This window comes from Quercus robur, chromosome 10, assembly GCF_932294415.1.
Source record: "Quercus robur chromosome 10, dhQueRobu3.1, whole genome shotgun sequence".
Lineage (NCBI taxonomy): Eukaryota > Viridiplantae > Streptophyta > Magnoliopsida > Fagales > Fagaceae > Quercus > Quercus robur.
Genome location: NC_065543.1, coordinates 5,836,238 through 5,862,715, shown reverse-complemented (window position 1 = coordinate 5,862,715; position 26,478 = coordinate 5,836,238). Strand labels below are relative to the sequence as shown.

At 36.0% G+C, this 26,478-nt stretch overlaps 1 protein-coding gene across 2 annotated transcripts in view; it reads left to right on the top strand.

Annotated features, from left to right (window-relative positions):
• LOC126702335 (stearoyl-[acyl-carrier-protein] 9-desaturase, chloroplastic-like) overlaps nucleotides 1-22,458 on the top strand; it is a 50,800-nt gene extending 28,342 nt beyond the window's left edge. Inside the window, exon 5 of one of the 2 annotated variants that reach the window (XM_050401009.1) lies at nucleotides 22,108-22,458. In XM_050401009.1, coding sequence (XP_050256966.1) covers nucleotides 22,108-22,266 — 159 coding nt within the window. In that variant the 3' untranslated portion in view covers nucleotides 22,267-22,458. The remainder of the gene's footprint in view (nucleotides 1-22,107) is intronic. The other variant, XM_050401010.1, reaches the window with a different exon arrangement.
• Nucleotides 22,459-26,478: the final 4,020 nt, after the last annotated feature.

Genomic DNA, 26,478 nt, shown 5'->3' with positions numbered 1-26,478 from the left:
CCCTAGTCATGCGTGGGTCCTCGGACCACATGCTTTGGGGAAATTAACGCTCTATGACATCTCTTTAAGTGATTAAACGGAACCTTAGTCATGCCTGGATCCTCGGACCACATACTTTAAGGAAATTGACATTCTCTGATATCTATCTGTTTTTCACTAAGTGTCAAAACAGATCCAAGATTATAATCAACTCCTCGGACTAGTGGCTTTGAGTAAGTCAAGGACCTTGATTATTTATACAAGTGTTGGGCAAAAATTAAGAGTATCTCCCCCTTCCATTTTCCTTTCAAAGTCCATTACTTATCTTTATTAGATTCAACCTTCATTGCAAAAGGATCATTTCATAGTACAAGTATGGGGTAAATCTCTTTGTTGCTGATACTTAATCAAATTATTTAAACTACTAACAGGGTATTGTTTTCAATTTTTATTAAAGTTAGAGTGGCAACAATTTTATTTTATTTGCAATAATAGTAAACTTGAAAGCATATAAAGTAGAGACACAAGAAGTAAAAAGAAAAGTCTATTCATTAATCAAAGGAAGATGCATTACAAGTGGCGGTAGAAACCACAAGGAAAAAAAAAAGAAAAAGAAAAAAAGAAGATAATAATAATAATAAAAAAATCCTACAACTACTTCTCTACTGGTCGAGGGTCCTCTTTGGAATCAGCTGCCTTCAGCTTGCCACCCTCAGTCTGAGATTTGAGCTCTGTGTCCTTGGCCTGGGAGACCACATCCCTGATTGTAAGGGTGTCCTCCGAGGGATTGGCCTTCATCGGTGGCTGAGCCTCCTTACCCACTTCAGCCCCTTTAGAAACTTCAGCACCAGGAGGGGGAGCTTAGGTGGTAGGAAGCTGCTCAGGAGGAGGGACTGTATTCGAAACTTCTCGAATATCTTCTGGGAAGAAGATATTCTCGGCCCTCCTCAACTCGGAGTCTGCAGAGACTCCCGCTCGATCAAGCGCTACCCTCCATAACTCGATAGAGTAGTCTCTGCACACTGCGGCCACCTCTTCTGCCAGCCGGGTCTCTGTATTCTGTACCCCACATTCATAGGATGCCTTCATTGTGGCCTCAGTGGCTTTCCTGGCCACCCGGGCTACATCCTTGGATTTCTGCCGCTCCGCCTTAAGATCCAAAACCATCTGTCTTTCGGTAGCCAGGTCTATCTCGGTTAAGTGCAGCTTTTGGCGTTGATCCTCGGCCTGCTTCTCCATGGTCTTTAGACCCGCTTTAGCACTCAGGCAAGCCTAGTTCGCTTCTTTCAGCTTCTCAGACAACTTCGCCTTTTAGGGCTCTAAGAGCCTTCTCAACATTAGCTCAGGAGTGGGCCTCAGCATTAACTTCATCGTGAGCATTCCTAACCTACTCCTCAGCTACAAAAACTTGTTGGGTGATCTACATGATAATAGCAAAGTGGTCAAGTATATACATATGAATAGGTATACATCCTAGCGTTGAACTCAAAAGAGTATTGACTAACTTACCATGGCTAAATCCCTCTTCAGGGACATGAAAAGGTCTTGTTGCCTTGTTCGCCTCAGGCCCTCCATGTCTCTGGGGTGAAGAAGAGGCTGCTCTAAGGCCTCGGCGAGGAAGGTGGCGTGCCTCCTTTGGGACTCCTAAATTGTGGCATCCTAAGGAATGAGAGCACCCCCCCCCCCACCTCTAGTAGAGGGGCCCATGTGCGCGACCCTCGGCGTGCCTCAGCACCAGTCTCCTTCCTGCTCTCCACGGAGGGAGCCCATTTGTCCTTAACATTCTTGGGCTGTTTCGCCCCTTTCGGAGGAATAACCTCCCCTTCCTCCTTATCCTGTGCCTTTCTCTTCTTTTTTAAATAGGGACAAGGGAGCAGTCCCTCTGCGGTCATAGGGAGAGGAGAAGGGGGAAGATTAAGAGGAACTTGGGTTTTGGTGACTTCTTTTGAAGCTGACCCCTTATTTTGGTTAGCTAACAGACCCTTTAAGCTGGACCTTTGCTTCAAGTCCATAGCTAACTTACCATGGCTAAATCCCTCTTTAGGGACATGAAAAGGTCTTGTTGCCTTGTCCGCCTAAGGCCCACCATGTCTCTAGGGTGAAGAAGAGGTTGCTCTAAGGCCTTGGCGAGGAAGGTGGCGTGCCTCCTTTGGGACTCCTAAATTGTGGCATCCTAAGGAATGGGAGCACCCCACCCCTCACTTCTAGTAGAGGGGCCCATGTGTGCGACCCTCAGCGTGCCTCAACACCAGTCTCCTTCCTGCTCTCCACGGAGGGAGCCCATTTGTCCTTAACATTCTTGGGCTGTTTCGCCCCTTTTAGAGGAATAACCTCCCCCTCCTCCCATCTTGTGCCTTTCTCTTCTTTTTTAAATAGGGACAAGGGAGCAGTCCTTCTGCGGTCATAGGGAGAGGAGAAGGGGGAAGATTAGGAGGAACTTGGGTTTTGGTGACTGACAGTTTTTAGACCCCTTAAACAATTGATTAAACCTAGGTAATTAGCTAAGTTGTTACTTAGTCCAATTAAACAAGTCTAGGTTATCACAATAATAAAGATCAAATCATGCAAAGCAGCGGAAAATAAATAACACACGATATGATCACCCAGGAAACCAAATCGGTAAAAACCTGGGGAGGATTTGACCTAGTTATCCTCAAGGTAAACTTGAATTCACTATCTTGAAAGAATCGAAGTTCATACAAAAGGACTTACAAGCACCCCCGCTCGACTTCCTAATGCTACCAACCAGTAGAACTTACTGACACGACCACGTGCAAAATCCGAATCCACGGACTCCTTCTTTCTTGGATTCCCACCAGCTACAAGCACACCCACTTGTGTATTCTTTAAGCTTCAATGGCAGCAACTGTTTTGATTATCAAGGTGTAGAAAATATCTCCTCCTTGAAAACCCTAAGTTTGTGTAAAGGAAAGCTCCTCTAGATCTCACAAGAGATTTACACAAACCGCAATATAAGCAATACTAAAACGTGGCTAGGGTTTGCCTTTTATACTTAGGACAAATAAGAAACCCTAAAAACGTTTTAAAACAACTAGGGCTGAGTTGGAAAATTCTACAGAAAAGCGATCTGCCTGAGCTTCGATCGGTCGAGCCTAAGCTTCGATCGATCGAGCCAGGCTGAAAGCCACAGTGCTTCCTGCATTAAACTCGATTCCAACTTTACATTGACATACAACTTTGAGCTAGCTTTAAACACTTCTAAACACATTGTTTTGATCATGGTTTGCCAACAATACAAATTAGAGTTCTAAATACATAAAATCCTAAACTTTAGAACCTAACAAACTCCCCCTTTGGCAATCCGTGACAAAACACAACTTAGAAGCTCAAAGTTTACAAAATGAAAAAGCCCTTTACAAAATAATGCTTATAAACCAAATTCAATCCTAACTACTATCCATCAGTTGCAAGTGTAGACAACAGCTCAATTGAATCAACCTGTATATTTCCTAAAACACTAAACAAAATGCATAACCGCATGTGTGGAAATAATACAAGTAAACAAAATAACTTCTTAATTTCAAACAACACATAAATAAAGACATATATCAATGAATAACTCATAAATATAAATCAATAAGCAGTTTGAAACAAGAAACAAATAAAGTACCAACAAAAACATAAAACTCCCCCTAACATGAATATCCCATCAAAAACAAGGTAAGAGCTAAAAATGTTAAGTACACAGTGAAGCTCCTAGATACAATCTAAAACTCCATAAGCTCCAACCAAAAACAAATAAGTCTCCCCCTGAAAACAAAAAACCTACAAGTACTCCCCCTTTTTGTGACGGAATGCCAAAGGGCAAACAAGATATCCATCATCAAAAGGGAGGTGGTCTAAACTGCGCCAACTCCGCACGCAAGGCACGGATCTCATCAAGTACATCCACCAAAATCTGTCCTTGAGCCGCCTGAACGGTCAAGACATGATCCAACGTGCGACGAATGTCTGAATCATCCAAAACAGTCGGTGGAGGGACAGTAGCATCAGCATCAGCAGCAGCACCTGAAGTCTCAGCAGCAGCTGTACCTGTAGAAGAGGGAGGAGGGGGAACACTACTAGATGATGCATCTCTAGGACGAGAAGGAGGAACCCTCAACTAAGCAGCTCTCTGACGAAGAAAGGTGGCACCTATGGGAGCTATCACATGAACAGGCTCACCTGAAGGAAAACCATCTAGGCCTAAGTAGAGCAGAATCCTATGAATGAAAATAGGATGAATCAGCACATGCCCTACGGCATAACTCCTATGAATGTCGTTCAAAGAATGAAGGAACAAGTGAGAAAAACTGATGGACGCTCCAAAAGCAAATGCGTACAAAAACACACATTGCTCTAAAGGGATGGTGTGGAAGTGAGAGATAGGCCACAAGGAATGACACGCAATCCTAAAGAAGAGATAGGCAGTCTCGGTAAGCTCAGCAGACGTGATCCGAGGATCAGAACCTCACTGGATAGATGACCCAGTGATGTAAGAAATGACAACATCTAAAGAGGGTGACTCATCATAGGGATAGACAGCATCCCGAACAACCGGCACCCCAAGAGCCTTAGCCACCACCTGAGGGGTAATGGTGAACTCTACACCTCGTATCCAACTCCTAACAAGGGTGTTGGAATCATAGATGTGGCAAGAGAGGTTCGAGTAGAACTCTCTAATCAGGGCGGTCGGAGGTGGATGATCTATCTCTACGAGAGGCAACTAACCCCTAGGCTCAAAATTTGCCCTAATGGCCGGATCAAGCGCATCTAACATAACAGCTCACTCAGACCAGATCTTACGCCTACAGTTCAAGGTTTCATAGGCTTCTCTACACTTATCATTCTTAAACAGCTCTACTCTAGGTGGAGACACAGAGGAAGTGGAAGTGGTCCTATGAGCTCTAGTTTTCCTAGGCATGGTGCTAAGATAAGGATCAAAACACAGAGCGAAAGAACAAAAACCACAAACCAAAACCAAGGGCAGACTGCAAGTTAGCACAAAAACAAAAATTAGAATCAAAATCTATATGATGCATGAACAAGTTTAAATGTCATGATGCATGTGCTAATGCAGTGAATTAAGTCAAAAAGGTTCAAATTAAAAAATTGGCTTGCACATTAAGGTTTTTAACACAAAAACCCCAAAAATTGGAAAACCACTTGATTAATTTGAAAAATATTGACAAATTGATCATTACACATGATAAAATAACAAAAATAATGACCAAATCCATCAATTGGATAAGCCAATTTCATCAATTTAAGCCAATTTGACAAAATCCCCAATTCGAATCAAATTCAAAACCCTAGAATTTCCAATTTTTCAAAAACCACAAAATTGATCAAATTAAACTATAGGGAACATCAATATAACATCATGGCACAAAAACCCATTGATCAATTACACAAGAATAGGCTTGAATCATTAAAAACCCCAATAATTTTGAAGATGTCGAAAATCCCATGATAATGCATGAAAAATACATGAAAACAAGAAATAAACTTGAAAAAGAAGGGCAAAAGGGTCTTACCGGCTTCTAAGGACAAAAACCTTGCAAAAATCTTGAAGGAAAAAGACAAAAATTGACTGGTGGAGCCAAGAGCCAACGTGGAGAGAGAGAAAGGAAAAGATCTATTTGAAAAAGATGTTTGAAAAAGTCCATTTTGAAAAACTTGATTTACGAGTTTCGATCGGTCGAAAATCAGCCTCGACCGGTCGAAACAGACAGAGACTCCCTCTCTCAAAAATTTTAAAATTTAAAAATTTCGATCGGTCGAAAAACAGAATGGACCGATCGAATCAGGCAGAGGCTCACCATATTTTTTAGGAAAAACACAAATTTTGAAAAACAAGATGATTTGACTCAAAGTATTGAAATTTAAGAACAAAAATGCATGAGTATGAGATGATAAGATTTTCCAAACAAGAATTTTAAGCCCAATATTCCCAAAAACAAAATTTTGCATTTTCCACAAATTTTCAAGCAACAAATTTAGTTTGCACATAATTCAAAGTGATTGCAAAAACTTGGTTGGTCAGACCATAAACACACAGAATAACATGTACAATATTTAGCAACGAGTAACTCGTGTAGTGTGTGCGACTAGCAAAGACATGAGATACATGTGAGGTGATATGTGAATAGCAATCAATCACAAAATTTACAAAATTCATCACAAAGAATTTAAAAGAGACTATCATCTAAAGAGTTACATCATATAACTCCCACATCTCCTAGATCATAAGCTTGCAATTATGTAAGTTTCTTGTATTTATGCCTCATAATATACATTCCAATTTTAAGTTTATGTGAGTTTGACATCAAGCCTACTAGTACACACCAATTAGATTTTAAGAATTAAGCACTTTTACCGAGGCTTCACCTTATGTTCTTTTTGTGCATGTGCTACACTTTCTCGAGCACAAAATCTTATGATATGCACTAAGGTGTTTATGATTGGCTAGTGAACAGTAGTGAGATGGTTATTTATGCCTTTCTCTAAAAGTTCAAGTCCAACATTTAAAAACATGTGACTTCAAGATTAAGACATAGTAATCAAAAACCATACACATCTTTCCCACACAACATGCACTACAAATCTTCAACTAGTAGAGTGCAATAAATAAGCTCATCAAAGCTAAACAAGGTACAAAAAACATGTTATGTGAAAATAAATTGACCAACCTTGTTCTCAAAAACCAAGAAGAATAGTGCAAAACAAAATGTGCTTCCTTTTCCCTTTTTTTTTTTTTTTTTTTAATTTTAAAAAATAAAAAACACCTAGAATGAAATGCATGAATGTTATGCTATGCAAATCCTAGAGACAACAAAAAAAAAAAACAAAGAACAATGGTCACAAAGGGTAGAGCAATAAAGTACAAGGACCATGAGGCCAAAGACAAATCAGGGACACAGAATAACACCAATCACTTGACGAAGAGTATTAAACTTACTTCTATCAAGAGGTTTGGTAAAAATGTCGGCATTCTGACGCTCAGTAGGAATATACTTAAGACACAATTTTTCTTTCAACAAGATCCCTAATGAAGTGATACCTAATCTCTATGTGCTTAGTCTTAGAATGCTGAACAGGGTTCTTAGATATGTCAATAGCACTAGAGTTATCACAGTAAACCACCATGGTATCTTGGGATATTCCATAATCTGTTAAAACCTTTTTCATCCAAAGAAGTTGTGAGCAACAACTTCCAGCAGCAATATATTCTGTCTCGGCAGTAGACAAGGACACAGAATTTTGCTTTTTGCTCATCCAGGCAACAAGGTTAGCACCAACATAAAAACATCCACCAGTGGTGCTTTTTCTATCATCAGCATTACCAGCCCAATCAGAATCAGAAAAACCAGCAAGAGACAGATTAGACTCTTTGCTATAAAATAATCCATAGTCACAAGTTCTAGCAACATATTTAATTATTCTTTTGACAACATTTAAGTGTGAAACCTTAGGATTAGACTGAAATCTAGAACAAACACCAACACTAAAATCAATATCAGGCCGACTAGCAGTCAAATATAACAAACATCCAATCATACTTCTGTATAGTGTAACATCAACAGACTCACCTAATGGATCATTTGTTAGTTTTGCATTGGCGGCCATTGGTGTTCTAGCATGGGCAGCATGGTCCAGTCCAAATCTCTTGACTAGATTCTTTGCGTATTTGGCTTGGTTGATGTAGATCCCTGAATCCGTTTGCTTCACCTATAATCCCAAGAAGTATGTTAGTTCACCAACCATACTCATTTCAAACATTGCCTTCATTTCATCTGCAAAAGAATGAGTAAGAGAGTCATTAGTAGCACCAAAAACAACGTCATCTACATAAATTTGAGCTACAACAAAACTGTTCTTATCCTTTCTTATGAAGAGAGTAGTGTCTGCAAATCCCCTTTTGAAGTCGTGTTCAGTAAGATATGCAGTCAATCTATCATACCAAGCCCGTGAAGCTTGTTTCAAACCATACAGTGCTCTCTTCAATTTATACACATCATCAGGTCTGTGAGGGTCAACAAATCCTTTAGGTTGTTTAACATAAACTTCTTCTTGCAGCATTCCATTCAAGAAAGCACTTTTGACATCCATTTGATATAACTTGAAGTTTAGATGACTAGCTATAGCCAGCAATATCCTAATGGATTCCAATCTTGCTACTGGAGCAAAGGTCTCATCAAAGTCAATCCTTTCCACTTGTGTGTAGCCTTGAGCAACAAGTCTTGATTTATTTTTGATGACAGTGCCATGTTCATCTGACTTGTTCTTGAAGATCCACTTAGTTCCAATTACATTCACACCCTTTGGTCTAGGAACTAATTCCCACACATCATTCTGAACAAATTGATGAAGTTCTTCATGCATAGAGTTCACCCAATCAGCATCTTGAAGTGCTTCATCTACTTTCTTCGGTTCAAATTGGGATAGATAGCATGAGTGTGTAATTACACTTAAGGCTTTTGACCTTAATCTCATATTGTCATTCAGACTTCCCAATATATTTAAGGAGGGATGATTCAGCCTTACTCTAGAGGAAGGACCTTTAACCAGAGATCTAGATGTACCTCTTTGTTCTGATGAAGGACTAAACTCATGTTGAACCTGTTGAGTCTCATGAACTGGAGTGGATGGTTCAGGACTTGATGGCACAAATATTGCATCATTCAACACCATTAGCTCCTCATCACTGTGTTTCACAACATAATCATCAGGGAGAGAGTCATTAACTTCCATTGGCTTATCTTGAACCTGAGTTGTACTTTCTGGATGTGCTTCTGAACATACTTCATCATTGATCACAACATTTGAAGATTCCATGACAGTTTTGGTTCTCAGATTGTACACCTTATATGCCCTACTAGTAGAGGAGTACCCTAGAAAATATCCTTTGTCACTCTTAGCATCAAATTTCTCTAGGTGCTCTCTATCACGTAGAATATAACAATCACTACCAAAAATCCTGAAATACTTGACAACTGGCTTCTTTCCTCTCCAGAGTTCATAGGGAGTCTTCTTGGAGTCAGGTCTGAAATACACCCGGTTTAGTGTATGGCAAGTAGTGTTAACTGCTTCTCCCCTGAAAGATTTTGGCAATTTTTTATTGTGCAACATCACATGTGCCATCTCTTGAACGACCCTTTTTTTTTCGTTCAACTATTCCATTTTGTTGCGGTGTCTTGGGTGATGAAAATTCTTGATGTGTGCCCTGTTCATTGCAGAAAGTAGCTAGCTTGGTATTCTCAAATTCTCTTCCATGGTCACTTCTGATTTTGGCTACCACTGTATCTTTTTCAACCTGCAATTTCTTACACAGATGTATCATCTTCTCAGGAGTCTCAGCTTTATCTTTCAAGAGCACAACCCAAGTATATTTGGTAAAATCATCCACAACCACTAGAATATATTCTTTCCTCCCAAACTCTGAACTCGAGCAGGACCCATAAGATCAATGTGTAGTAACTCTAGAGGTCTTGAAGTTTGAACACTAGCCACAGACGGGTGCTTAGACTTTATCTGTTTACCTATCTGACATGGTCCACATATGCACTTATCTATCTTCTCAAACTTAGGTAAACCAACAACAGCATCACATTTTGAAATCTTTTCTAACTGCTTATGACTTGCATGCCCCAGCCGTTGATGCCATAAATCAACTTGATCAATCTTTGCACTAAAACACTTGTTGCTTATGCTTGGTGTCAATCCATAGCAGTTGTCCGCTGTTCGTACACTAACACACATACAGTCACCTCCACCATCAAGTATTTCACATTCATGCTTAGTGAAGAGAACATTTAGTCCATTGTCACAAATCTGACTGATGCTGAGTAAATTTGCCTTTAGTCCATCAACATACCAAACATCTTCAAAGACCGGTAACCCAGGGATGTCCACAGTTCCAATGCCTCTGATGACAGATTTGCTTCCATCTCCAAAAGTGACTGTCCCAATCTTTCCTTCAAAAAGGGTCTTGAATAATACTTTGTTTCCTGTCATATGCTTGGAACAACCACTATCCAAATACCAAAGACAAGAATCACGTGCCTTTAAGGCGGTTAAGGCAGTATAACACAAATAATTATTACCACATATGATAAGACCAAGATGATCAAGGAAAGATTTAACAAACTCAACAAGAGACAAATATACAAAGTAAGCAAATTGATGAATAAGCAGAAAGAATTTCCAAAAATCCATACCAAGGGGTCAAGGATCAGCTCAGTGATCAAAAGATCAACAACAAAAGAGCTACCTGCTCTGATACCACTTGACAGTTTTTAGACCACTTAAGCAATTGATTAAACCTAGGTAATTAGCCAAGTTGTTATTTAGTCCAATTAAACAAGTCTAGGTTATCACAATAATAAAGATCAAATTATGCAAAGCAGTGGAAAATAAATAACACAAGATATGATCACCTAGGAAACCAAACCGATAAAAACCTGGGGAGGATTTGACCTAGCTATCCTCAAGGTAAACTTGAATCCACTATCTTGAAAGAATTGAAGTTCATACAAAAGGACTTACAAGCACCCCCGCTCGACTTCCTAATGCTACCAACCAGTAGAACTTACTGACACGACCACGTGCAAGCTCCGAATCTACGGACTCCTTCTTTCTTGGATTCCCACCAGCTACAAGCACACCCGCTTGTGTATTCTTTAAGCTTCAATGGCAATAACTGTTTTGATCATCAAGGTGTAGAAAATATCTCCTCCTTGAAAACCCTAAGTTTGTGTAAAGGAAAGCTCCTCTAGATCTCACAAGAGATTTACATAAACCGCAATATAAGCAACACTAAAACGTGGCTAGGGTTTGCCTTTTATACTTAGGACAAATAAGAAACCCTAAAAACGTTTTAAAACAACTAGGACTGAGTTGGAAAATTCTGCAGAAAAGCGATCTGCTCGAGCTTCGATCAGTCGAGCCTAAGCTTCGATCGATCGAGCCAGACCGAAAGCCACAGTGCTTCCTGCATTAAACTCGATTCCAACTTTACATTGACATACAACTTTGAGCTAGCTTTAAACACTTCTAAACACATTGTTTTGATCATGGTTTGCCAACAATACAAATTAGAGTTCTAAATATATAAAATCCTAAACTTTAGAACCTAACAGTGACTTCTTTTGAAGCTGACCCCTTATTTTGGTTGGCCAACAGACCCTTTAAGCTGGACCTTTGCTTCAAGTCCATAGCTTCTTCTTCCTCCTAGTTGGTATCAACCCGAGCTACTATCAACCTCGGAGAATGAGTAGCAGAAAACCTATCCAAATCAGCGTTAGAGTCCGAGAGCTCTATTAGCCTTTCTAGCACTTTACCTTCATCCTCAAGATGGAATTGGTCGATCTCGGCCTCGAGGGATAATGGTGTGGAGGCTGTCTCCTCTCTCGGGGTAGCTAATTCCCGAGGGGCGCATTGAATGGGCAGCTCAACGGGCGGAAGGTCTCTCTTGGACAAGAACCTCGACTTAAAGACGTCTATGCGTGCTAGCCTGGGGTCACCAGCCTTTATTGCCTAGCCAATGTCCTAGAATATGTGGACAGCCCGTAACTGTCTGTCTTCGCTTATGAATATCTTGGATCTCAGCAATTTGTTAAGACCCGGTGCGTTGACGTGACTAAGTCTCGGAGCAACGTGGTTTTTATCTGCAAAAACAGCCGAGAAGGAAGTTTTGATTAGAAAAATGAAAACTATTATTTGAGAAGGCGAAATGTTAAGGTAGAGTTATAAAAAAAATGTATAGTATATAAGAAAACTAAAATCCTTGCTAAGGGACTTAATCCTAGGGTACTCCACTTGGATCTCCTGCTCGAGTTGGGTAGTGAAGACCGTCATTCAACTCCCCGAAGACAATAAAGTAATCATCCTTCATGCCCTTGTTTGACTTAGGAAGGTATGATATCAGTCTGACGACGTCGGACCAGGACTTGAGATAGTATCCCACGTCGACAAGCTTGTGGCACTTATACATGTGAACCATATCATGCCACGTAAGCCCCAAGCCCATTTGCTTGTTGAGAGCATCTACGCAACCCAAGACCCTAAATAGGTTAGGGGCGCACTGAAGGGAAGTCAGTTTGTGGTTAATCAGGTAATCCCTGGTTATCCTACCCTTGGGAAGCGTCATTCCTCCCTTTATGAAAGCAATCATGGGAATGACGACTTCACCCACTTCTCTATTGGTAAGTATTCGGTCTGGGGGACAATATTGTAAGCCCACTCCTTGTGGGATATGGTATTTGGCCCTAAAACCCTGCATACCGGCTGAAGAATCCACTAAATGCTTAAATCTACCCATCTAAGCAAATGTGGATGACAAGGAGAAAGTTTTCTAATAAGGAAGAAGGGCGAGGAGAAAAAGAAAGTTTGAAGAAATAGATACTTACGAAAACAAGTGAGTGTATCAAGTCCTAAACCTTTAGAAAAATCTTTTGAAAATTTCTTGAGGAAAAGAGTTAGGGAAACTTAGGGATGTACGGAGCTTAGTGAGTTGGAGTGCTTGAAATCTCTAGAGGACTTGAAAATTCGCAAAGTAAAAGGAAAATGATTTCCCTCAATGCTTTATATAGAGGGTGAGATTGAATGGGAGTTATCCTGCTCAAAACCCAAGGAAAAATATCAGCCATTGGATTGGCGCCTCACCATTGGATGTAGGGAACATAACGCCGCCTGGAGCAATTAATGACGCCTCGCGGGCTATGAAGTGTCGGTAGCAATCATGGGACACGCAAAACGGTAATTTCACAAGTGTGAACCAAAGAAATAAATGGTCTTGACTCTTAAAAATCAAAACCCCACTTTTTCTTCTCGGATGAGAAGGAAAAACCGGAGTTTTGAGGGACTATTGTACGGATGCGGGCCTAAAATCATATATTGAGTCTTAGGCTTTGTCTGAGGACGTTGAATGGTCCGAGGAGGGACAAATAGTTATGAGGGGTTCCAATTTAAAGTTTCATGAGTAAGGAATGAATGGAAGGTGATTCGAGGAGGAACTCCTCCTCGAATATGATGAATGCAGCTCAAGTATGTATTCTAGCAATTAGAGTGACCCTCCAAAAGCTTCAATGATAGGGACGTGCCTCATGAACATACGAGAAGGAAGGAAACCCAAAAATATCTAAGGGAAAGCTGCTACCACCATATTAAATGCACTACAGCTACTTTTCTGACCGCATTTATGTGGAGTAGACCCCTAAACAATGTTGTCATGGCTACCACAACTCACAGAAAGCCAAAGAGGGTGTTTGATAGGACATGCACTCAAGTAAGGGCTCAAATGATCAACAGGTGTAGGATCAAGATGGTCCAAAGGAAGCTATATAATGTGAGAGACTCTCCATGAGATGGGGATGAAAAATAGAGAAAGAAGACTATAGCCATCAGAACTATACTTGTACCCAATTGTACTTGATTTGTATGATAAAATACCTCCTCGGACAGTGAATTCATTCAGCTCTATTTTCTTTGTTCTTGCTTGGTCATCTTTTAAATCCATACTAGCCGTTGTCAAACTCATTAGGGCCTAGTTCTTCGACCCATTGGGCCAAGATCCCATACATCTTGGGTTTGGGCTGCAAACCGTGTCTTTACATTATCAATTAAAAAGGAAATGTTAATGAAACTTGGATGTAAAACCTTAATTAATAATTTTATATCTCAAAGAGGATGAAAAATATATTCTAAATATATAAAAAATTAAAAGTTAAATAAATATTGGAGGATGTGATACCTATAGAAGAGTGGCAATTCCTATTAATATAGACAATGATGTGACATTATTTTAATAGATATGATCATTTTGGTAGGATGTAGTACCCATAGAAGTGTATTTGTGCTATTGATTCTGGGAGGCCATGATAGTACTATCATGGTAGAGTTAACCCAAAATTCAGTGGAAGAACAATCTTAATCTTGTCTGGGAGTAGGCAAGTTTCTGCATCTCACACAGTTGGACAGTTGTAAGTGCAAACATTATAACACTACTTGTAAATTCTTGTTCAGAAACAATAAAATCAAGAAACATACATGTATCTTTGCTTATGATTAAACTTAAGGTCGTCATACTGTTCTACATGTCAATGTCCATTTACAAACCCTTTTATAGAATTAGCTATGGGCATGAATTATCTATTAATCTAGTCCTAATCCATAGTGGTTTAAGAAATAATTAATTTCATTTAATGCCTTAACAATAGAGTTTCAACTTTTATATATATGAGATTAAATTCTATAAGGATGTGGTGTGAAACTCATGTTTTACCCCACCAATCCCAACATGCCACATCATTTTATCACATATTTAAGAATAAACACAATCACACTTAATCAATTCTAATACCTATATATAAATCTAACCAAATTGGGAATTTATTGAGATGTTATTAGGTGTGGTAGGATGTATTGAATTTTAAGTAAAATACTGATGTGACAATCACTTAATGGATGGTGTAAAACATGGGTTTTACAACCCATCCTTATAGAATTTAATCTCTCTCTCTCTCTCTCTCTCTCTCTCTCTCTCTATATATATATATATATATATATATATATATTAGGGTAAAGACAAACTATTACCCAAAAGTTTAGGAGGGCTTTGAATTTTTTAGACCCTAAAATTTTAGAATTTGGATTTTACCCTTAAAGTTATATTTTGTTTGCATTAGTAGCCTTTTTTCTTTATTTTCCGTTGAGTGTCGCATAAAATTACCACATGTGTTTAGTTCATCCAATAAAATAATGTCACATCATTGTCATTATGCCATGCCATTTTTATTATGCCAAATGATGTCACTTTTTTGGATGAACTAAACACACATATCAAGTTTATGTGGCACTTAACATAAAATATGAACAAATTGGCTATTGATGCAAATAGAATATGACTTTAGCAAATATAATTCAAATTCTAAAACTTTAGGGTGTAAAATTTATAGACACCCAAATTTCAAAGATGTAGTTTGCACTTTAACCTTTTTATTATTATTATTATTATTATTATTATTATTATATAAGTTTACTTGACGATTGATTTAGAAGTAATCTCAAAATTGAAGGAAGTAAAGTGCAATTTTTTTAGAGATTAAATTGTATTTTATCTTAGAAAAAATAAGGAGCATAAACTTGGAAATCTCCTCACAATATAGACTTGAAGAAGGTTATTACTTGTAGCAGTGAATAAATAATAAGGTAATTCTTCGGCATATTATTTTAGGTGCAGTGAGCTAGCTTCCTCGATTAGATTAAAACACATAATTGCTTGAAATTTAATTTAATTTTTTTTTAAATGATACTATTGAATGTATTTTATTGGACAATGTAACCAAATGTTTGAATCTAATTAAGTTATGTACTTAAGTTATATGGTAAATTGCAAATTGCACCCCTAAAGTTTGGGGGTGTTTGAATTTTACACCTTGAAATTTCAGAATTTAGATTTTACCTCCTAGAGTTTAGGGTGTTTGGATTTTATACCCTAATATTTCAAAATTTAGATTTTACCCTCTAAAGTTTAGAAGTGCTTAGATTTTACACCTCCAAATTATGAAACTTTAGGGTCTAAAATCTAAATACTCTCAAACTTTAGAGAATAAAATCCAAACACCCTTAAAATATAGAGGATAAGATCCAAATTCTAAAACATCATGATGTAAAATCTAAAACTCTCAAAAGTTAGGGAGTAAAATCTAAATTCTGAAACTTCAAGATGTAAAATACAATCACTCCTAAACTTTAGGGGTTTAATTTGCAATTTACTTGAAGTTGTATTATTATTATTATTATTTTAATACAAGATAGAAATTCTATTTTAACATAATCTAAGTGTATATGTGTGTAAAACTCCTTTCAGGAGACTTGAACTATGACCCTTGCCCTCACACCTCACAAGTATTTATATTTATGAAGTGACTATCACATTACGAGTGTGCAGTAATTAAGTGTGCGACAATTACCAAGTATGTAATTAAGTTTTATCCTAAATAATATAGCTACATGTAATTAGTGTAGGTTCAGGAGCATCGGATGTTTGTAGGAAAACATTGTCCCATCAATGTTTTTATCTGAATACACCTAATATTGGGCTACCTACAAGGAATGGGTTTTTCAAAATAAATAATGGAAGTTTCTGAAGTAACTTTTCTTTTTTAATTAAAATTTAAAAGTAACATATCATAATTGGACTAAAAAAACTTATCTTCATTGGATGACATCCTAAAAATGCCTAACTTCCACCCCATAATGATAGACACACTATAAATATTAAATATAAACTGTACACTAGCTGGCACTACGCTTTTTTTTCTTTTCTTTTTTTTGACTAAAATGATAGAAGACACTACGCTTATTATTTATTAATATGGGAGACCTAATGAAGCAAGGAACCACAATCTTTGCCCAAGGTCCAAGGAACCACCATCTTTGCCACAATCTTCGTACCCACTGAAATTAGAGGACTATATTAATATATTAATAAAAAAATCAAATTTAAAACTCAAACTTAAACCCAAAAACAAACCCACTGGCTTCTTTCAAATAAAATAATAGAGGTCGAACGCTCACTAGCCACTCCCAAGTTGACACAGCTCTTGGCTCTTGCATCATGGTGATGTCGTCGTCTTCAATTGGCAATTGTCTAAGCGCCTGCTGTTACTATATCTCACTGCAGAGGGACAGAAGTTGGTGGGGAGTCGAACATGTTTGTTGAAATGTTGATTGTTGAATTTTGAATGACTGGCCAAGGCAAATTATTATAAAAAGTTAATGATTAAGAGTGAGAGAGACTTCTTGTGGTTGGATACATTTAACAAGAATCAACCCTCTAAAATGGGAGTAACCTCAATCAAATAATACAAAATATATAGACGACTTTGGGTGAACTCAATTAGTAGAGTTTTTTAATGTCGAACATAAAATCTAAATTCGAATCCTGCCTATTTCAAAAAATATTCATATTTTGTCATGATAATAAAAAGTAATAATTATATAATAGATATTATAAGTTGAAATTCTATCTTATCTATAATAAATAAATTAATTAAAAAAATGAAAAAAATACACCTAGTATAATCATTGATTTCTAATAAGTCCAACATTTAAAAAAACACTAGTGATCATTTCATCATCCTTCTAGACATCAATCATGTAATTCCATTAATTAAGTCATTAAACTCGCTTAAAAAAACAAAAAAAACAAACAAATAGACATTAAACTCTTTCCACCATCCACCACGTCTTCTAAAACCTCTCTCCCTCACTGCTTTCTATATATATATATATATATATATATATATTCCTAATTTCATAACAACTAAGAACTAACCAATCCCCTTTACCTTAGTGTTTGGTGTTCAGGAGCTAAAAGAGAGGTTAAAGAGAAGACATGGTTTTAATACTCAACTCCTTCAACTTTTACTTTTTTCCTTCAACACTTGCTCTCTCACTGATGAGAACTCAGAGATAGATCTCTTAAGTTTTCTATGACTTCCCCACTCTTCTCCAACAAGAAGTAAGATTAAACTTCAAATTCTCTCTCATCTTTTCACATGAACTAACATTTTTCATAATTAGAATGAAAGATAGATCAATAACTCATTTGAATTGTTGATTTTCATGTCATATATTATAATATCTTGATATATTTTATTTGCTCTTTAAACATGGTATATACGCGCACGCACAAAGTCACAATGATACATTCACTTTTTTTTTTTTTTAATTATTAGTATGGTCACTTAGTTCTTTAGAAATTATAAAAGATATGTCGATGCTCATTTTTGCTAGACCTGATAGGCCCATGCAAAGCAAATCCTAGGTGCTTGGGACCAATTATCTTTGCTCTGAAATATCTTATTTTATCGTATGTGTGGTTCAAGTCCATGTACTTTAATGGGGAAAGTAAATGAAATAGGTGTGAAGGGTGGGGCTATCTTGGGTTTAACATGGTCCTAATCCTAAGATATAAGATTTAACACTTTGCATATAAGATTTAACACTTGTAAAGTGGACTGGTGACACTTAAAAAATATAAAGGCCTATGAATATACCCATATGCTGGCCACTTACACACAAAAGGATTCCTTCAAGAGTTGCTCTATGTGACTAAAAATTCGATCTGACTGCATTTAGTTATGAGAAGCATGCCAAGTTCATTTAATGCTTTATGATAAGCTTTGGCAAATTTAACAGGTTCTCCAGGTGTCATTTTGGCCTAGAAGAGTTCAACAAATTAAGGTTAGTAAAAAAAATTAGCCAAACTATGATTAAACCAGCCCACCATAAAACCTATGCAAAAGCAAAATTGAAGCTTTCCATCCTATCATGGATCTTAAGAGCATCTCAGATTTAATTCAAAGCCTTGCATTAATAACCCAATAATACCCATCTTACCTAAGACACTTACACAACTCAAACACTTATGAACATCTGAGATAGGAGCTCTCAAGGGTATATTGTACATGTGGCAGCACAATAGTGCTCTCTCTCTCTCTCTCTCTCTCTCTCTCTCAATTCTACCATCTTATTTGCTTTCCTCATCTTGCTGTATTTGACACTAATAGATATTGAAAGTATTTTCATCTATTTTAGCTATTGTGACTTCGTGTTTTTGAGTTGTTTTCTTTGCTATGCGTCATTACCCTCTATTGGACATCTATAATGAGTTTTGGACTTGACTCCCTTCTCTTTTGAGCTGAGGTTAGTTGGGCCAATTCCCATGTTGCTTGGGCTCACCTAAAATCAACCCCTGCAAGGAGTTTAAATTATATACCTTATTAGTAAATGATGCATGCATTTGTTCATGCTATTTGGCATAGCAGATCGAAATCACTTTATTTTATTTTCAGCTTTTTTATGATACAATTTTAATAAACTTTTTTTTTTAACATAGGTAAAAAAATTAAGCAACTCCATTCTCAAAAAGCAAAAGAAATAATGTGTACCAAATAGATATACATAGACAAACAATTGTTTTCATATTGCATTTTAGCTTCAATATCCTGACATTAATTACTTCTCTCTCCTTTTTTGTTGGAATTTAGAGGAGCAGAAGGGGGTTTAGACCATCTTGGTGGATTCAATGTGAACCTAGCTTGCCCCATGCCACCTAAAAAGGTTGAAATTTTCAAATCTATGGAGAATTCGGCTAAAAACAATGTTCTAACTCTCCTAAAACCTGTTAAGGAATGTTGGCAACCACAAGATTTTTTGCCAGATCCTACCTCAGATGGATTTATTGAGCAAGTCCATGAACTAAGAAAGAGAACAAAAGACATTCCAGATGAGTACTTTGTTGCCTTAGTTGGTGATATGATCACAGAAGAAGCCCTTCCAACTTACCAAACTCGAATTAATTCCACAGAATGTTTTCATGATGAAACGGGTGTAGATAACACTCCTTGGGCAATTTGGGCAAGGGCATGGAGTGCAGAAGAAAACAGGCATGGTGATCTTCTCAATAAATACCTTTTCCTTTCTGGAAGAGTGGACATGAAGCAAATTGAGAAGACAACTCAATACTTGATTCAGTCAGGAATGGTAAGATATGCAACATAATTATTTTAAAACCTCTTAAATTTTAAGAAATTGAGATTTTAATAATTTAACTATTATTTTAACAATTTTTTTTCTTTTACACCATCTTATATAAAAAAAATATATTTATATAATTGTATATATGTGCGTTTGTGTGTGTGTGTGATGTATTAATTAATTAATTAATTATATTAATAGGCATATTTCATTTTTATGTATAAGTTTTCAAAATAAATAACAACTATTAAAATCTTTAAAAACATATCTAATTAAAACAGACAAGAATGAAGAAGAGTCTCTAGCCTGTCCAATATGGACATGTTGGAGGTTTTGAAGTGTTCATGCTTCTTTGCCCATAATTGTTCTAATTTTCACTTTTGATTATCACATAGATGCAATTCCTATCAAACCACTTCTTGGTTTTCAAAGGATTTGAGTTACCTCCAGTACTTTTTTGAATGGAATTTCCTTTTGTTTTAATGAGAAACTACCACATCACACACTAACTAAATAAAATGTGAAGATTAAAACCTACTATCATTTGTCATTGTATACTAAAAAAAAAAAAAATTGGAAAAAGAAAGATATCCAGTTGAAAAAGTACTGGCGGTAAGTCAAATCCATTTTCAAAAGTGCAATAAGTTCTTTGACTAAGGGCAGAGCCAAGTGTAATTCAGGGTGGTCACAAGACCACCCTACTTGAAAAGAAATATGTATATATATATATATATATATATATATATATATATATTAAAAAACCATCTTTTTTAAAATAAAATGGGTTGTTGACCACCCTATATAAAAATAAATAAATAAAAAAATAAAAAACTTGACCACCTCAAAAAAAAAAAAAAAACTTGAACATCCTAAATAAAAATTTGAGCCCATTAAAAATAAAATTTGACCTTTCAAAAATTGTGGTCTATGGAAGATTGAACCAAAAATTACAAGAAATGTTATGTTCACAACATTTTCACAATAAATCCTAAGTGTTCAGTTGTTACTGACTGTTACTAATGGACAAAAGAAGTAATTTCAATGGTATATATATTATAACTAGCAACAAATTGCCACATAGGATTTGTTATGAAAATTTTGTAGACGTAGCATTTCTCAAAAAATTTCCAAACAAAAAAATTAGCTTGTGATGTTTTAAATTTTTTGTCAAAATAGAATCGCTATTTTTTTTATATAAAAAATGCATATTTTTAAATTTTTAATCATTTAGTGTTTGTTTTAGTCTTTAGTTTAAATTTGTTGGATTTATCTGATACATCTTGTATATACGCATATGCACTAAAATAATGCATCAATACTTTATTGAACATGATTAAATATAATGGTTTAATGCTAAGTTGAATATATTGTTTAACCAAAAAAAAAATTGAATATATTGAATGAACTTATAGTTTACCTTTTATTCTTTTGCTATCACTTCTATTGCAAGATTTATCTTCTAAGAAAATTTGTACTGACTTGAATAATATTTTTTCTGATCTTAGGCTATGAGAAAATGTTTCATCTTTTTATCCTAATGATCAAGATGAAATAATTAAAAAGTGCGTATTGACAAAGAAGTTCTTGTCAACCACTTGGTCATGATTTCTCTTTAAAAAAAATGGCAAAACTTTGCATCAATTTAATCATAATTATTTAAATAATACAAAAAAAAATATGATGTATTTTGTTTATATTGTTACTTATTTAGGCAAGGTGTTGGTAATTGAATAGAAAATCAGTAGTTTAATGATTATTTGATTGTGTACAATGAAAAAATGTAGCTGATAGTATTAATAATGAAACTATCATACAATGATTTTAAAATAAGAAAAACTCATAGAATGAAAATTTTAAACTTTATGCATTTGTGCTTATTTATTTATTTATTTATTTTATATTATCGTTATATTCAAGTTTTATTTTTATTATATTTTATTTAATTTAAATTTCTTAATGACCACCTAACAAAAATTCCTTCAATGACCACTATCTTTGACCAAACTGTTAACTTAATTCAAATACAATAATTATAACTCTCTTTAACACTATATCACATGGAGTTTGCATCTAAGCCTAATATTGCCATTGAGGAGTTAAGCCTTGCTATCATATTACATTTAGATAACCTTGCTTAAGATGTTCCTTATACGATTTCCACATGTAATGCCCCTAAAAGTTATAATGTTGGGTGGAGATCTATAGTCTTAAAATTCATATAATTCTTGTTAATGTCTAATTGCATTTTGCACCTAGGATATTGGCACCAGGGAAGATCCATACCTTTGGACCATTTACACATCATTCCAAGAACGAGCAGCATTTATCTCTCATGGGATGAGAAGCGCCATGAAAGTGCTTATACAAAAATAGCTGAGAAGCTTTTTGAGCTCGATCCAAATGAAATGGTAATAGCCTTTGCAGACATGATGAAGAGGAAAATCTCAATGCCAGCCCATTTGATGTATGATGGCCATGACCATAATCTTTTTGATCACTTTGCTTGTTTCATCAAGGATTGGGGTCTACACAGCTAGGGACTATAGAGAAATTGTGGAACTTTTGGTGGCTAAATGGAAGGTAGAGAAGCTTACTGGACTTACAAGTGAGGGACGAGAAGCCCAAGACTATATATGTAGGTTGGCTCAAAGGATGAGAAGGCTAGAGGAGAGAGCTATAGCAAAGGCCCAAAAAGCACCCACTATTCCTTTCAGCTGGATTTCAGGTAGAGTGGTGTAGCTAGCTTATTAGACGGGTCCAATTCAGAAAATATGTGAACGCAACTTTTGTGCTTCAATTTTTGTTACAACTCTAATGTGATTAATTATGAGTAATAAAGAAAAAGTTGTGAGTTTTTGTAAAAGTAAAAACCAGTTACTTATAGTCTACTATATCAAAGTTATGATGAAAGTTGTAACACAAAAATTGTGGTTCTATAAAAACTCGATCCTATTTCCTTTTACCTTCTTTTCACTTTTTTTTAAGATCTTAAATATTACAATAATCAGGCAGGGAGATCTGAAACTTAGTTGTCCACGTAAAGAAGTCCGAGCAATATCACTTAGCTACAATTAAAATAAAATCGCAATCTTAGCCCTCTCTAATTATAACCAAAGAATTTTACTTAGATTAATGTTAGATTTATAAAGAATAAAATTGTTCTCCAAAGTTTGTGTCATCTTATAGATTGACATGGCAGTTTATGTTACGGAGTTCGAATTTAGTAAAGACGGGATGTAAAATTCATGTTTTATACTATCCAATAAGAGATTGACACATCATCATTTTACTTAAAATTCAATACATCCTACCACACCTAAAAACACCTCAATGAACTCCTAATTTAGTTGAGTTTATATATAGATATTAAAATTGATTGGGTGTGGTTTTACTTATTCTTAAATATAATACCACATTGATTGTTTTGTTAAAATTTTTAAATACATTTGTACCACCACCATAATCCCACCGTAACTAGTAAATATCTTGTGATTATGTTTTATGGAGTTAGCCACTCATATATTTTGGGACCCATACATGTGTGGGACCCATAATCTCTTAGTAGTCTACAAACCGACCATCTATGAGTGGGTGGACTCGTTAGATATTTATCTCCTCGGCAGTTCTCTTTATAATCTTTTCAAATCTTACATTTGGTTGATTCCTTGCTATAGTTTCAGGTTAATTTTTATATATATAAATATCTTGATTTGAACTTTTAAGTGGAAGAAAAAGTTTTGGAGTTTTGGTAAGGATCGAAATATTGTTAATTAATGCACATATAAATACTGATGATGTGAGAAAAATCTAAACCACTCATTTATTAATAAATGGTTGGTATTTTCAAATTGTTATGGTAAAAAAAATCCTAAAAACTTTGAGGATCTCAATCTATTAATGAGGTTTTCACATGTCAAGAGATTTGTAACTCAAACCACACCTCTAATAAATAAATAAAAATGTGTTACGTCTACAAGATTTTCACAATAAACCATATATAGATGGAAAGTTGTTATTGGTTCTAAATTGAATTCAAAACTTAATTTACTTTTTAATTCATCCGTAACAACTAATAATAACCTGCCACTTAGAATTTGTTGTGAAAATATTGTAGACATAGTATTTTTCATAAAAAATAAAATAATATATATATATATATATAGGAACTCATGTTTCATAAGAATCAAAGGAAAGTTACTACAAGATGCATGTTTAATACCTTGGGCTCGATGCCATTGAATTGATCCCATATTCCCATTACCATTTATTACCCTCAACCACCGTTTTTGTTCATACTAAAGTCAACATCGGTATGCACATTTTTGCTCCCATTACCATTTATTACCTTTAACCACAGTTTTTGTTCATACCAAAGTCAACATCCGTATGCACCTTTTGCTGCAACTTGCTACCCATTCTGTCGAGATAAAGAATCTTCCATTGCTGACTAGAATGAAGGAATACTATCTCATCATCACTAATTTCCCAAAGCAGAAATAAAGGTTACAAGTATAGGGACAAATCAAGAGTCCATTGTCCAAGGGCTTTGGCCTTTGGGATTCCCTTGATTTTGGGTATAAGTGAAGGTTTCGGTCAGCTCAAGGACACAACAAGGAAGAAAGTGAGACTAACCAGCCAAAATAGAAAGTTATAGAGACTAAAAGCTTCCAAAACAAATTTATAAGTATGACAGTATCCCATCCTTTGAAAAAAAAAAAAGATAATAACTCCTCTCATCAAAATCTAATTGCATGCACATGCTTAGTTCTTCCACTCTCACCAGAACCTTACTCACCTGTGCCTTTCTTTATTCACAAAGAGTTTGGTTTCCAATATAATTCGATATGCAGGCTACTCCAAATGAGATTCCAAACCTTATAGGTTTGAATGGCACAAGCTAAGCCACAAACCTGTGGGGGGTTGGGATCAAAACTCCTTGTAGCCAATAAAAGTACTTTTTTACCTTATTGATTAACCCACTCTATCCTCTAACATATATTGTTTGTTATTTTGGATTTTGGGCTTTAATGTTTGCTTTTAGATTGGAAGTGGCAAGATATGACCTAATTAAAGGCCCATTTTGCAGGAGTATCAAGCCCGACATCCTATTTTCTCTCAATCAATTTAGGACGTGTTTAGAGTGCACCACAAAGAAAGGCTTGAAGATGGTCATTACAAGTAGAAGTGAAATGAATAAATAATATATTTCCATGTAATTAACGTGGATTTGGTGGTATAGGATGTTATTTGGAAAACATTGTTCCATCAATGCTTTTAACAGAATAAACCTAATATTGGGCTACAAAGGAATATCGGTAGTCCAAAATAAATAATGGCATGTTTTAAGTTTACTTATCTTAATTGGATAAGCTCCTAAAAGAAATATAATTGGCATGTTATGTAGATTGTAGATAAGAATAAAATAGAAAAAAGGAAACAATACGATATAGATCTCTATTATCATTTCTCTCGTACATGTCAATTCCAAATGACAATTGCTTTATCCTTTACTTTCAAAATTGAAATTGTCATTTCCATGTAGGAAGAAAATTCAGAGCACGAAATACATAATCACACATAAAGAGTGATTAACAATCTTCCACTTTTTTTCAGGCTCATCTAGATGGTGTTTAGTTAGGCTTTCCTGTCACTTACATAAGTGAAGTTGGTGTATTTGGTAAGGAATAAGGACTAAGAATGAAATCAAAGGCTGAGAAGAGAAGAAATGGTTTTAAAACTCAATCATACATTTATACTCCCATCCAACATTTCACGTGGTAGCCCACCCGTGGTGTGAACATGACATCTAAGTTTTGGGGAAAAATGGGCTTTTGCCCTCTATTTTTAAAATATTTGGCTAAATATCTCTGTTTTCGAACTATATAGCATCGTGTCCCTGTTTTGAAACTCAATTTTTAGAAAATTGAGTTTTGCTTATAACTCGATTTCAAGATTTCCGAGTTATAGCTAAATTCTGCCACAGTGGACTAGTTGTCATGGCTTTTTTCAGTAAAAAAATCTAGGTGGAACTCAATTTTAACAAAATCAAGTTCCATACAAATCAAGCACACCCACGCAGCAACCAATCATCCACCACCATCAGCAACTATCGAAACTCAACCCAAGCACTGAAACCCAACCCAAGCACTGAAACCCAACCATTACCACCACCATTACAGTAGCACCAAAACCCAGTAACCACCACCTTCATTAGCAACCAACCACCCCCCACCACCATTAGCAACAGGCAACCACAGAAACCCAGCCATCACCACCACCACAATAACATCGAAAACCAAGATCAACCGACCCTAAAAACCCAAACAATTTTGCAAACAGCCCTCTACCACCTCGATTTATCTCGAGTGGATGTGTGGTATGAGCTTCTCACTCTTTCGTTATCTTTGTTCTACAACTGCAAGACTACAACTTCAATTTTTTTAGATAGCTTCAGCCGTTCAAGTCTTATTGATAGAAGAAAAAAGTTGTAAAGTAAAATGTAAAGCTATCTGGCCAAAATTGGGAATTAAGCCCATTTTCCCAACTATATAGTTAGTAAGCACAGTTTCAAAAGTATATATTTTACTAACATTTCGAGTCTTAAAGACTCGATTTTGGCCTATAAATCGAGTCTCAAAAACTCGGTTTCTATGGTCTGATCACGTCTGATGTAGCGTTTTTTCCACGTGGTGTCCACCTGGAAATCGAGTCTCTAAGACTCGATTTATAAACCAAAAAATTTTAAGTCTCAAGTCTCTCATGTACAAGCCATTCCCAAAAATACCCAAAAAAAATTTTAAGAAATCCCAGAAACACAACAATCCCAGCGCAATGAAACACATTCGCTATTTATTCAACAATGAAACAATTTTTCTAGGTTTTTCTATTTTGACTAAAAACTGAACTTGAAAACCCAAATCAGATCAGAGAGAGAAAAAATCCGAGGAGAGA